The sequence below is a fragment of the Chlorocebus sabaeus genome, chromosome 11 (assembly GCF_047675955.1).
Source record: "Chlorocebus sabaeus isolate Y175 chromosome 11, mChlSab1.0.hap1, whole genome shotgun sequence".
NCBI classification, from domain to species: domain Eukaryota; kingdom Metazoa; phylum Chordata; class Mammalia; order Primates; family Cercopithecidae; genus Chlorocebus; species Chlorocebus sabaeus.
In genome coordinates, this window is record NC_132914.1 from 22,109,710 (window position 1) to 22,124,255 (window position 14,546).

At 35.2% G+C, this 14,546-nt stretch overlaps 1 protein-coding gene across 3 annotated transcripts in view; it reads right to left on the minus strand.

The window, feature by feature from the left end:
* Positions 1-523: 523 nt before the first annotated feature.
* Positions 524-14,546, minus strand: part of SLCO1A2 (solute carrier organic anion transporter family member 1A2) — a 65,116-nt gene continuing 51,093 nt past the window's right edge. For all 3 annotated transcript variants that reach the window (XM_007967863.3, XM_073020534.1, XM_007967865.3), the window contains 3 exons: positions 11,430-11,494; positions 10,769-10,886; positions 524-5,696 (listed from right to left, as the gene is read on the minus strand). In XM_007967863.3, the coding sequence (XP_007966054.3) occupies positions 5,477-5,696; positions 10,769-10,886; positions 11,430-11,494 (403 nt within the window). In that variant the 3' untranslated portion in view covers positions 524-5,476. The remainder of the gene's footprint in view (positions 5,697-10,768; positions 10,887-11,429; positions 11,495-14,546) is intronic.

Consider the following 14,546-nt stretch of genomic DNA (forward strand, 5'->3'; position numbering starts at 1 on the left):
TAACTAGGAAGACAGATTTCTGGTGCTCCCTACTCTGCTATCCTCCCAGAATCCTCTGGGACAAATTACTTTTACATAGAAAATTATTTTTGGAAGCTTCGTCTGAGTCTAAGTTACAATGAAAAAGAGAAACAAAAGCTTGCATTTTAAAAATCTTCAAAGTACTTTATACCTCGTTTTATTTTCTCCTCTCCTTTCTTTCTTCCTATATTCTCTCCCTCCTCCATTCTGTTCTTCCTTCAAAACTAATTTAGTGCTTTTCCAGTTTGGGGGCCTTTTACATTTGGTGAATTAACCATTTAATTCCTCCAATTCTTTCTTCTTGTCAACCTTTGACCATTTTCCTGTTAACTCTTTCATTGGAAGAAACTGGATGATGAGATTAATTGCTGACTGAGGTTAGGTATTATCATTGGATTCATGTTTCCCATGTTCTCTCCAGCCTTTCTCCCCTTTGCAGAAGGGGAGACAACTGAAATAAGTGGAAGTGGAGTATATTTTTGTGACCTCGAGGGAAGAGGAGAAAGGAAGGGACATGGAAGAGAGAAGATATGATTAAGCCAATGTAGACATTGTTAAGAAATTTATTTGCAATTTTTTTGTTCATTTGTTAAGTAACATCATTCCTTAAATATAAAAGCAATCTTACAGGAATATGCAATAGTGTCTCACACAGAAATGACTCCAAAGCTCTCCTTGAAAGGTTGCCCCTTCTGGATTTCATGACCTCTCTTAAGGGTAAGAAGACACCACCAAAGAAGCCTCTGACCACAGGATCATTTGATCATTACTAACTACAGGAATATTTACAACAGTAAGACTGTGAAGTTGTGGAGTCAAGAGGGGAAGGGGCAGAAATGTGCAGAGGTGTGGGGAATGGTGACAGTGGAGGCACTGCCCATCTTCCCATGACTCTCTGAAACAGGCACAATGCAGATTGGTTTAGGGGCAGGAAGGTGGGTCTGAGCAGGAGGACATGAGGAGGAGGGATGGCGGAATTTTATCTGGAGGCTTTCACACGGAGGGAAGTTTTGTGTGGTAGCTCTGGTGTATTAAAATAAAACATCAATTGTATGAGCATAATAGACATTCTAGTTCTTCACCAGCTGGGGATCTGTCACCTTATTTCCTAATGAACTCATGTGTTTTTCCACAGGTGGTTTTCACCTGCTACCATTACAGACTGGTCCAGACCTCCTTATCCTTTTGTTTCCCACAGCCTGTTTCAGTGCAAGTCCTCATTTCCATGAGAGTCTGGGAGAACAGCATGCATTCTGGACAGGGTTGGACACAGTGATGGGATGGAATGTGGTCTGACTGGGAAGTCAAGGGATGGATTCCAGGTTTGAGGATGGATTACAGCTGGACGCATTGATGGCTTAAGGCCAGAAAGTAGAAGGTGCTCTCTGTGTTTTGGTCACAGGCAATGCCTTCTAAAGGAGCCCTCTGCACAGGACTGTGTTAACAAATCATCTGCCCTTGATGCTCAAGTTTCTTCCTCCAACCTAGAAACTTTTGAACATTGGTGTAATTTCTCCATGTTGGGAAGGCTTAGGGGTCAGGAACTTGGCAAAGGACCCAGTTACTCATCCTCTTTTATGCCCTTTGGGATTCTACAGAAAAGCATTCTCTGCTCTCTTCTCCTGGCTAAGGGCTCAAGAGAATTTCCTCAAGGGGGCCTGAAATCTGCACTCTCCAGTTCCTTGGCAGGCAAACAACGGCTTACCCTACTGCCTGCTTACCTCTTTTTCCTTTTCCTCTTGGTAATACATTTGAGGGATCTAAGAATGCCAGAACAGGAATTCTCCGGGCCCAGTAAGTAAGAACCATTCTGTCAATTTCTGCATTTTTTGATGTAGAAATCATACCCTTTTAACATCTACAACCTCTTCCACCAGGAGCTTTCTCTGATAATGACCTTGGTTCAAGCAGCATGAGTGATTTTTAGATGGTGTATGTTCAGTCAATGTATGATTTATGCCAGGAGAAGTGGGATAGTACCCTTTTTGGAAGGGCTGCAAAGTCAAATTACTTACATTCTCAAAATGGGGATGCATGAGAGGACCCACAAAGCGGAGGTTCACCTATGAATCAGCCCGTAGCTGATCTAACAGCTCTGGTTACATAACATTCTGGTTACATAACATTTAAAGCTTTTGGTTACAAAACATTTTGAGCTTTTGTTTAATTACTTAGTCTTTGTTTTGTCTTCCTTATTGTTAGTAGAGACATAAGAGAATTTCCATGGAAAATTCCAACTCGGACTCTACTCAATGTTGAATTGATTTGTTATTCTTAATATATTTATTCAGCTGCAATCCCTAGTGTCCTTCCAGAGACTGATTAAAAGGCTCTTCTAATATACCAGAAAGACTAAGGGTCCTTACCACTTCATGTGCTGTTACTCAAATTTCTTAAAGTCATCTGAGGAGAAGTTAATGATTTAAGGAGGAGTAGTATTTTTTCAGTGTGGATAAATAATATTTATTTCATAATAATAAATGATTCTGATGGCACTATTTCCACCCACGGAAGTCATTCTGGTTCTGTCTTCATGTCTGTCTACACAATGATCGCCCTTCTGGGAGGAGGAAAATTCCCTTATGTAGAGCTCAACCCCAGCCCTTGAACCTTAAGAGTGTGTGTATTCTGAGGTGTTCAAGCATCTCCCCAATAATGTGGAGATGTAGCAGAAACCCATTTACCTGATATAATGATATCGGACTCCACAAAGCAACATTTCATTGCTTTGAAATAAAAAAATTAATTAAAATAAAACCATAGGTGGATTCACAAAGAAACTGTGTAAGCATTTGTAAATATAGTAATAAATATATTATAATTTTTGAATTACAAGTAATGTATTAAACCACTATTTCTAGTTTCATTAACTTTATACTACCCACAATATTAAGTAAGAAAATTGCTGACTCTCAACTTCTCACTACCTATTCTCTTGTTTCTCTTCTCCGTATCTGTCTGCTATGCCATTATTTCTACCCTCATGAGACAGTACAAGTGCTCAGAATAAGAACTAAACTCCCAGGCTTCACGTATACCAACAACAGAGGTCACGAGGGATCCCAAAGCACTCCAACACCCACTTTCTCTGACCTGCTTTCTCCCACTAAGAAGTGTCAAAGGAGAATCCTATGCTTTCAGAGTAAAATGCCATCTCCTCCATGAGGGGATAAAAGTGAGGCCAAGGTACTAAGTCCATAGCCACGTCTCTCTGGGCCTATGATGCTCCATTGAGGGTGTTCAAGTGGTGAATTGTCCACAAAGTAAGACAGCTTTCTCAGATCACCTCAAATCTATCAATAGGGATAATGAATGGGCCTCAGGAGCTTGAGTAAGTTTTGCTTATTCAGTTTTCTTCCATGACAAGAGGTCACCAGGGAGCCCAGTCACCACCTTGACTAATTTTGACACTCATAGTTTCACCAACACTGTCTGCCTTGAATCCATAAGAACTAACCTCATTATGTGCTCTGCTCCCATTTATGTCAGTCACATAAATAGCCAGAATTCCACGCTATCTCTCATTCCCCTTCTTCTAATTTCCATAAGTCTAACTTCCATATACCTCCTATTCGCTTTTTATCTCAGATTCCAGTTCAGAAATGAGTATTCTCTTCCTCATCGCACACTCAGCAAAATCTGATTCCCCCAAAACCTTCTCATGCAGTGGCTGTTTACTTTTTCTTACTGCTCTGTGAATACAGGTAAGTCTTTTCTCCTTGTTTTAGGTTCCCGGTCATTCTTCTCACTTCCTCATACCACAAAGGAAATGGCTCCAAATTTCATGTCATCAGATCTTAATACGATATCTCACTGCTGCAGTCATACCTACATCAAAGTTAAACTCCCCCTTTCCAATGATTTTAGTTCCTCTCTCTTGTTTCAAGGCCAGTCTCAGCTTGAACCTTGGTTATTTTTAATATGCCCTGAGTTGAAGTCTCAAACTTCATGAAACTGAAACTTTTCATCCTTCCCCTTAAACCTGTTCTATACAGCCTTTCTCTTCTCAGTTGCTTTCTTTTTTGGGAAATCATATTAACCTGTAAAACATCTGTACACAGTCCTTCAGTTAACTGACCTGCTTTCTGTCCAGCTGCCAACTCACACTCTGAACTGGCAACTCAGTTTCACGCTTCCATTCTAGGCTCCTTCTAGGTGTATTCTGTATTTCAGCTTCCTCCACTCTGTTGTATCCCTGCAGACACTCTCCGTTTATGGCACTCATAAATAACCATAATGTATGGACACCCACTTCTCCCACCCTTCCTCACTCCATTATCTTCATCCATTAGGGATTTATGTCATTCTTAAATATTGAGTGTCATTTCAACAGGAAGGAGAATAAGGAGTAGACAAATAGGTATTTGTCTGTTCATTCTACCCTCTTTTACCAGAAGCCTGTATTAATCAGTAAGTCCTCTTCTATATCTAAAATCCTTCAATTTTTAATTTTATCCATAATTTACAAAATAATAATATAAGTAGATTTAGCTTTTAATATGCACCTTAGCCTTTATTAAACTCTGTTTCATAACAGAAGCTATTGTCTAAGATTATTTTTGGAAAATCAGTGTTTGTGTTCTACCTTAGGACACAATGGGTGATATAAACATTGGTCGAAAGAGTCCTGAGTCTGAGAAAGTGGTTCTTTGACAATATCTGACATTACAAACAGACTTTAAGAGCTGGAGTTTTTATGATATTGTCCTTTCATCCTTTGATTCAGACACTTGCTTTTAAGAAAGACTTTAGTCACCAGATGTGAATTGCTGGAAAAAAAAAAATCCAACAATCTTTGCCTCATGATTTTTTAATAACCTGCTTAAGTTTGTCAGTACGCTGTACAAATTGATCAAACATATGAGTAACAAAGACGAGAAAAAATTGAAAGCAGGAAGGTATATTTATGACTAATCTATTATGTAGGAGTCATGCCTAGAATAAACAGAAGAGTTAAAGAACGATTCCTAAATAGAATAAGAAGATGTAGGCTTCTCTCACATGGAAGTGATAAACTTGAATAAAATACTTAAATCTTCACATAACAGAATGAGAATTTAGGCCTCTGAATAATTCCAATATCAAAGCACAAATTTAGTGGAATTAAATAGGTTTTCATAACAGAAAATTTTTAGAACTATTAGTAGAAGGAGATGTAGGAAGTAGACCCTTACTTTGATGAATTAAGAGAAATTGCTGTTTCAACATAAAAATAAAGCTGGCTCTAAGAATCTTCTTTAGGGGGCCATTATAGATAACCCTCCTAGGAAAACTCAAGTGTTATTGATATCTTAGAAATATCATTAGTGAACATTTTATTATTTTGAGTTAAGAATTTTTTTTTCAGGTTCTTAAAGACAAGAAAAAGTTATCTATAGTACCTCTGTTGATTTTTAAAATAATTAAGTTGTACAGCATGTTCTCCAATTCTGAAAAAAGTAATATAATAGGGCAATTACAATTTAGTTTTCAATTCATCATCATTCAAAACCGTGGGCTTTTGGTACATATCTTTGCACTCATTTTTCTTCCCTTTGACTTTTGTCTCTATAAGCTCGGTTCCTGAAGAGGCATTTTCACCAGGTAGCTGACATTTCCTCAGAAGTATTAGGATGATTAAGGCTGGAACAAAGCTTGATCCTCTTAATGCTGCTGGCAATCCAAGGTAGATGTATCTATTTTTTTCAAAGTTAAAACATATTAAATATTACATAGACAGTGTGGTTAGTGCAAACTACATTTGTATATCTTTATATTTTATTCTGATAAAAACAGCAGCTGATAGTTTTGCATGCTGATCTTATATAAGCAACTTTACTAAACTCTCTTATTAATTTCAGTATTTGTTAAAATGTTTACGTTGGCCGGGCTCGATGGCTCACGCCTGTAATCCCAGCACTTTGGGAGGCCGAGGCGGGTGGATCACGAGGTCAGGAGATCGACGTCATCTTGGCGAACACGCTGAAACCCCGTCTCTACTAAAAATACAAAAAATTAGCCGGGCGCGGTGGCAGGCGCCTGCAGCCGCAGCTACTCGGGAGGCTGAAGCAGGAGAATGGCTTGAACCCGGGAGGTGGAGCTTGTAGTGAGCCGAGATTGCGCAACTGCACTCCAGCCTGGGCGACAAGAGCCAGACTCCGTCTCAAAAACAAAAACAACAAAAAAAAGTTTTATGTATTTTTTTAAATTTCCCATTGAGAAAATCCAAATTTATTTTCATCTTTTCTAATGTTTTGTTATTGTTATAACTAACTTTTCATTGAATAGGATCTTCACCTCAAAATTAATACTGATAGTGATAGCAGTGAATAGTATTTAGTAAGAATGCTTCCAAAGAATCATCATGAATTATAATATATACTCTTGTGAGAGTTTCTTTAGATGACCTTGATCAGATTAAGGAAGTTATTTTCTATTATGAGCTTGCTCAAAGTTTTAATCATGAACGTGCAAAATATAACCAAATAACTTTTCTGCTTGTAGTCGGAAGAGTATCCAAGGTTTTCTACCTTTATTGTGTTAATTAGCATCTATTACACCAATAGATTTTCTGATGTCGACCTATCCTTGCATGCTTAAAATAAACTGTATTTGTAATTTTTACACATTATTAGATTCAATTTATCAATTTTTATGTAGAATTTTTGCATGTATAAGATTAGCCTACAAATTTTTTTCTTGTACTGAACTTATCCAGTGTGATTATTAAGATTGTACTAGCTTTGTGAAATGAATTACAAAATTTTCCCTTTTTCTGTTTCTGAGAATAATTGCATAATTTACGAATGAATCATCAGTTCATTGTAGGTTTTATCAGACTCTCCTGAAAAGCATCTGAACTTAGTGCCTTTGGGAGATGAGCATTTTTGAAGGATTTACATTTTTAAGTAACTATAAAAATATTCATGTTTCTATAGATTTATAATAAAATCTAGTAATATATAATTGTCTAGAAAAATATCTATTTAATGTTTCTAAATTGTTATATCTAAAATCCCTATGTAAGTATTAGAATATCTGTACTTATATTACCTTTTTCATCCTTAATGATGTTTTATTTGTGCCTCCTCTCTTTCTTTATTTGCCATTCCACAGTATTGTTATTAGTAATACCTTTGCAACTTTACAGAAACATAGCTCTTTACTTTCTGATACCCTCTATGGTATATAGTCTATTTATTAATTTCTGCTTCTCATTTTTATATTTCTACTTCTAAAATTTGCTTTTATTATGAAACATTACTAGGAGTCAGAAAAAAATGGACACCAGTGATTGGATTTAAGGCCTACTGCAATCCAGTATAACCTCATTTTAATTTAACTAATTCCACTCGTAAATGCTGTATTTGCAAATAAGTTCACATTGTGAAGTTCTGAGTGAACATCAAATTTTGGGGAACACTAAACCCTGTACAAGGTGTTTTGCCTCATTAATTGGATTAAAGCATTGAATCTGGATTTAGTCTCTTGACTTAGAAGTACCTTATTCTTCTTTTGGAAGCTGATACCAGAAACCACTGCCCATTTTGAGACATAGAGCCTGTGAATTCAGCTTTGTTTACTCCTTTATGTTTCTGTTTAATTTCTGAAAAATCAGATGTTTAGGATGATGTTTTCATTGTCTTTTAACCAAGATATGTCCCTTTTGAATTTTAAAAATATATTGTATCATTTATTCTTATTTGAGATAGAAAATATATCAATACGTAAATTATTGAGGCATTTATCAGGTTGTTCTACATCATTTGTATATATTTTATTGTTCTTTTTCTAAATTCTAAGTTCATCAATTTTCAGCCTTTTATATGTAATTTGCATTTACATGTATTTACATGTAATCTGTATTTACATGTATTTACATGTAATATGTATTTACATGTATTTACATGTAATATGTATTTACATGTATTTACATGTAATATGTATTTACATACATATTGTATTTTATACATATGTGTATATAAACATAAACATATATACCTATGTGTATATACATATGTGAATATATATTGCGTATGTATATTTATATATGTAATACATCTATATATGTAAATACACATTATTTATATACATATATAAATAAATATGTATATATGTACTTATATGTATGTATTAATATACATATTTATATACATATATTTGTACATATGCAAACATATACATATGTGTATATATATTTATACATTTAAAGCTCTAAAAATCCCTTTGATTACTGGTTGGTTTGGCTTCATCCCACAAGTTTTCTTATTCAGTGCTTTCATTGACATAGCGTTCTAATTATTTAATCATGTTTATTGTAATTTATTCTTTTAACCATGAGTAATTTAAGACTGCATTTTTTTACTACTTTTCAAACATTTGAGGTTTGGGCATCTTTTATTATAGGCTTTCATCTCCATTGCATTGTGAACAGAAAACAGGATTTATGTGGTATCAATACTTTTTTTTAACTTTTTAGTGGCATAGGTGCTGGTATTTGGGTTAACAATTATCCATGTATTCATGTAGATATAGATACAGATGTATTATAGATTCATATAGATTATATATATTCATTTACATTTATCTGTATATTCGATTACTCTTGTACAATTTGAAGCTGAAATATACTGTATCCTCACTCATTTTCATCTGTGTTTAATATTCATTTGTGGCACAAGTATATTGAAATTTTCCATTCTGTAGAATTCTTCTTATAATTTTATAAATTTTTGTTTTGCATATTTGAGGTTATGTTGATAGATTTACATAGGTTCATAATTTTTCTATATTTTTTCATGTTTTCCTTTTATTATTAAGTAATATCCCTGTTTAACCCTATTAATTTTTTCCCTTTAACTTATACTTTGTTTAAATCATTAATATAACTACAGAAGTTGATTTAGTATATGTCTGGTATCTTTTTAAAACCTTATCTTCAATCATTTTATATTTTTGATCTGTCTCTTATAAACAACATATAGTTCAAATTTTGAAAAGTCCAGTATAAAAATTGCTATCTTTTAACAAGCAAGTTTAACCAATTTGCAAAATCACTTAGGCTTGTTTTTTAACTTATTTGTGTGGGATTTTTTCCTTAAGAATTACTACTATTGCATTTTCTCCCCTTCTATTGGTTGAAATAAATCAAATTAATCATTTTTACCTTTTTTGCAAAATGTAAAGGTAATCAGAAGTTTGTTCTCAAGAATCGTAAAAGAGTCTGAGATTTTACTTCATTTGTAAGTTAACAGGCTAGCCTGCCACAGTTTCAAGGATGCTAACAGAAGATACAAGACTCATAGGTCAGGGACAAAGGACTTTTTTTCACTCGCAACACAGCAGTCAGCACAAACTTCATTTTCAGGTTGGTTTTCCTTACCCTCCACGTCCCAAAATGGTGAGACAGAGGGAGAACCAGGTAAACGGTGTACACACGGTGGATTTGGGCCGCAGTTAGAAAGTCCTGAATTTAGGAAACCCCAGTCTTTTAAATGGGCTTCAAAAAAATCTGCCCAAACTTTGCCCCAGAGGGAGACATTTTCTTATCATCATGAACAACAAACTACCTGCCCTCTGTCCTTGAGAGAGACACTATTTATATCTTCTAAGGTCATTTACTGTTCCAACATCCTTGAAAATATAGTCCAGAAAAAATGCTCTCAGTGCCCCTGCTAACAAGAAAAGCAGAAATGTAATGTAGGGGTCCATGGAGAATTGTCTACCAACAATATTTACCCTTATTTCCAGAATATCTTGGCTTCTGGTAGATTTTCTCATGGATACACCATTTCATTGACCAGTCTAATTGGTCTGACTAACAGAGAATGGAACCAAGTCTGTTTAATGTGTCTCAAGCACCATTTGATTCAGGATACTATCAACAAGAATCCAAGCAGCAGATGAGGCCAACCCTCAATACTGATCCTTGGAGTTCCTCAACTGTGGTAGAAATCTACTGCATACATAGCATGTAGCTGAGCTTCCCTCAACATCGCTCCTGGGGAGCTCTGGGGGAAACGGGAATGGATGCAGAGATGAATCTCCTGCTCTCTGCTCTCCCCATACTTCTTGATATATGTCCTTTTGCTGATCACGACAAATATATTAGAATGCTATAAACAATGGTAAATTGTTTTATACTGAATAAAGTAGCTTTATTATTGCCCCCATCAAGAGAAGTTAATTCAAATTTAAACAAGACTCAAATTTCCTAATGAAAAAGAAGATGAAAATAGAAAGAACAAAGAGTTTTATTCAAAATTAGACTTGTATTTACCAAGGAGAAGGCATTAGGAGACATGAAGAAGATTGTTTCAGCAACATTTAAAGAGGGAGAAAAGATATGATTTTGGAGACCAGAGATGTGGTGAGAGGAAGTGAGGCTTCAGACTCGTGACATGATGAAATCATGCAGGATAAAACAAAGAGCCTTTAGAGATCCATATAAATTGGATAGGCATCCATGGTATATATACAACCATTACCTTCAATATTGTGTTGACTCTAAGAATTTAACAAACAACACTTTGAAAGCCAAGGTTAGGGAAGCCATGTATGCTTATATTTACCAAGCACTTGAGAAATAATGGGAAAATACAATTCTAGTATGCAAATAAGGAATGGAGATATAACATCAGTATCTCTTCTGGAAATAAACACAAAAGTATTCTTTTCACTTGACAAAAAAAAAAGTTAGGTATGAATGGTGCTGTGTTATGCATAGTCTATGCTTATAAAACAATTTTAAACCCATTATTATCTTTACCTGAAGGTGGTGGAATTATATATCCTGCATGCCCCTGACTCACCACATTTCAAAGTTCCCCAGTGTAAACATGTGGAATCCATTAAAGCGCCAAAATATATAGGTGCAGGAATGCCAGCTGCAATTAACAGGGAAAGAAAGATCTATCAACAAGAATTAAGATACTTGATTTATTTGGAAATATTTTGATTTTCTTTATTTGTACTGCAAAGTTTATCAAAACATAAATCTAATGGTCTCAATTTTATTTTTAGAAATGAGTTACTCTTACTGTAAAGTTTCTAAATTATTAATAAGTAATCTTAAAAGTAAAAGATTATGCAGCATAATTATTAGTAGGGTAAAACATTCAATTAAAGATTCTGAACTTCATATATTTTCTTAAATGTTTTGGGCCTATTATATGTACATTTTATTTGGGCAGAGCATTTTCTTTCATTTTATTTTCAAATCTTCAAAGAATAGTGTAATTAAGGTCAGACAGGGCCTTTTCAAGTAAAAGAGGTGCTCTATCTCTTTGTGTGCTGCATTCTCATATTTATAATGTGCTTTTTACATACAGAAGGGACACTTGCTAGACTGTTTTTCTGAAATAATTATCTTGTTTATCTAGTATTTAATATTGTTCCGATAGGATGTGGAAAAAAATAACTATTTTTACCAAATACTCTTGTGCAAAATGTATGTAATCCCACACCAAGGGACTTCTCTTCAGATTTCATACACCTGAAAAGTAAATAAGTTTGTAAATAAAAGAAAAATAAAGATTTAAAACTATCATACTGTCTTGAAAAGGCCGGTTGTAAGCTAGTCACACATAAGGAACATTCAAAATTTTACTTTCATGCTCACTTATTGGTTATTCAGGCCTTTATTATCCAGCTGGTAGCCTACACAGGAGCCCATTTCTGGTTACTGACACTTCACCTATCACTTTTTCTTATTAATACCTATTTTATTAGTCGGGCGCGGTGGCTCATGCCTGTAATCCCCCAGCACTTTGGGAGGCCAAGGCAGACAGATCACCTGAGGTCAGGAGTTCGAGAGCAGCCTGATCAACATGGTGAAACCCTGTCTCTACTAAAAATATGAAAAATTAGCTGGGTATGGTGGTGGGTGCCTGTAATCCCAGCTACCTGGGAGGCTGAGACAGGAGAATCACTTGAATCTGGGAGGCAGAGGTTGCAATGAGGTGAAATTGTGTCACTGCACTCCAGCCTGGGTGACAGAGCTACACTCCATCTCAAAAAAAAAAGAAATTGTTTTTAATAACACGGAAACTAGATACACTAAAAATCTACAGTAAGAATAATAATAAATTTTATACAGTTCTTATTAAAATTAGAAAAGAACAAGAATACTCACTATCACAACTATAGTTAAATAAATCTTGGAGGTTTTAATTTATGCTACAAGAGAATTTTAGAAGTCTAAGATGTGTAAGGTTTGGAAGTGAAAAGACAAAACTTGTCATATTTGCACATTGAAAAACTTACATAGAAAACCTAACAAAATCAACAAATTATTAGAACAAATAAGAAGGATGCTGGATGGCATCTCTGGACCTTTCTGGGGACTAGGAAAACTCACAGCTCTGAAGGGAAAGACAAAAACATGACTGGATTACCACTGGCTGATTGTAGGGTTGGGCCTTGAACAAACATAGGTGGTAGCCAGGTAGAGGTAACAGTGGGTCTTGGGTGAGATTAGTGCTGTGCTGGATTCCAGTCTAACCCAGCACAGTCCCAATGGTGGTGGCCACAGGGGTGCTTGCGTCACCCTACGCCCAGTTCCAGGCAGCTTAGCACAGAGAGACTCCATTTGTTTGGGAGAAACTAAGGCAAAAGAACAAGAATCTCTGCCTGGTAATCCAGAGAATTCTTTTGGATCTTGTCCAAGACCTCCAAAGTGGTAACTCTATGAGTCTACATGAACCACAGCATTACTGGGCTTGGGGGCCCAAGTCCTTTTGAATACCTGGAAAGCCTGCTCAAGAAGGATGGCACAAACAAACCCAGACTATGAAGACTCTGATAAATGCCTAATTCATCAATGCCCAGATATCAACAAACATTGACAAGCATAAGGAACATACAGGGAAACATGACCTCACCAAAGGAACTAAACAAGGCAGCAGGGACCAATCCTGGAGAAAGAGAGATATGTGACCTTTCAGATTGATAATTCAAAATGGCTATTTTGAGGAAACTCAAAGAAATTCAAGATGATAGAGATAAAAAATTCAGAACACTATCAGATGAATTTTACAAAGAGGTTGACATAAAAAAAAAGAATCAAGCAGAAATTCAACAGTTAAAAAATTGCAATGACATACTAAAGAATGCCTCAGAATCTCTTAATAGCAGAATTTATCAAGCAAAAGAAAGATATAGTGAGCTCGAAAATAGGCTATTTGAAAATACACAGTAAGGGATACAAAAGAAAAAAAAAATAAAAAAGAGTGAAGTGCACCTTAATGATCCACAAAATAGTCTCTAAAGGGCAAATCTAATAGTTATTTGTCTTAAAGAAAAGGTAGAGAAAGAGATAGGAGTAGAAAGATTATTCAAAGGGATGACAGCAGAGAACTTCCCAAACCAAGAGAAATGTATTGATATCCAAGTGCAAGAAGGTTATAGAACACCAAGCAGATTTAACCCAAAGAAGATCACCTCAAGGAATTCAATAAATCCCCCAAGGTCATGTATAAATAATTCTCAAAGCAGCAAGAGAAAAGAAGTGACTAACATACAATGGAACTCCAATACAACTGGCAGCGGACTTTTCGGCAGAAACCTTACAGGCCAGGAGAGAGTGGCATGACATATTTAAAGTGCTGAAGGAAAAAACTTTTACCTTTATATCTGGTGAAAATATCCTCCAAACAAAAAGAAGAAATAAAGATTTTCCCAGACAAGCAAACGCTGAGGGAGTTCATCAATACCAGCCCATGCTATAAGAAATGCTAAAAGGAGTACTTCAATCAGAAAGGAAGGGATGTTGATGAGCGATGAGAATTCATCTGAAGGTACAAAGATCACTGGAAATAGTAAGTAAGCAGAAAAATGCAGAATATTATAACACTGTGACTGTGATGTATAAACTACTCTTAACTAGAAAGACTAAAAGATGAACTAACCAAAAATATTAACAACTTTTCAAGACATAGACAGTACAATAAAATAGAAATAAAAATAACAAAATGTTAAAAATCAGGGGGACAAAGTTAAAATGTAGAGGTTTTTTTTAGTTTTCTTTTTGCTTGTTAGTTTCTTTATGCAAGCAGTTTTAATGTATTATCACCTAAAAAAATGGGTTATAAGATAGTATTTGTAAGCCCCATGGTAACCTCAAATCAAAAAACATACAATGGATACACAAAAAATAAAAAAGCAAGAAATTAAAGCATACCACTAGAGATAATCACCTTCACTGAAAGGAAGAAAAAAAGGAAGAAGAGAAAACCAGAAAACAAATAACAAAATGGCAGCAGTAAGACCTTTCTTATGAATAAGAATATTTAATGTAAATAGACTAAACTCTCCAATAAAATGACATAAAGTAGCTGAATGGATTTTAAAAAATACCCAATAATCTGTTGTCTACTAGAAACACATGTCACTCGTAAAGACAGAGACACAGAAAATAAAGGGATGAAAAAGATATTCCATGCTGATAGAAACCAAAAAAGAGCAGGAGTAGCATACTTATATCAGACAAAATAGATTTTAAGACAAAAACTGTAAGAAGAGACAAAGAAGATCATTATATAAGGATA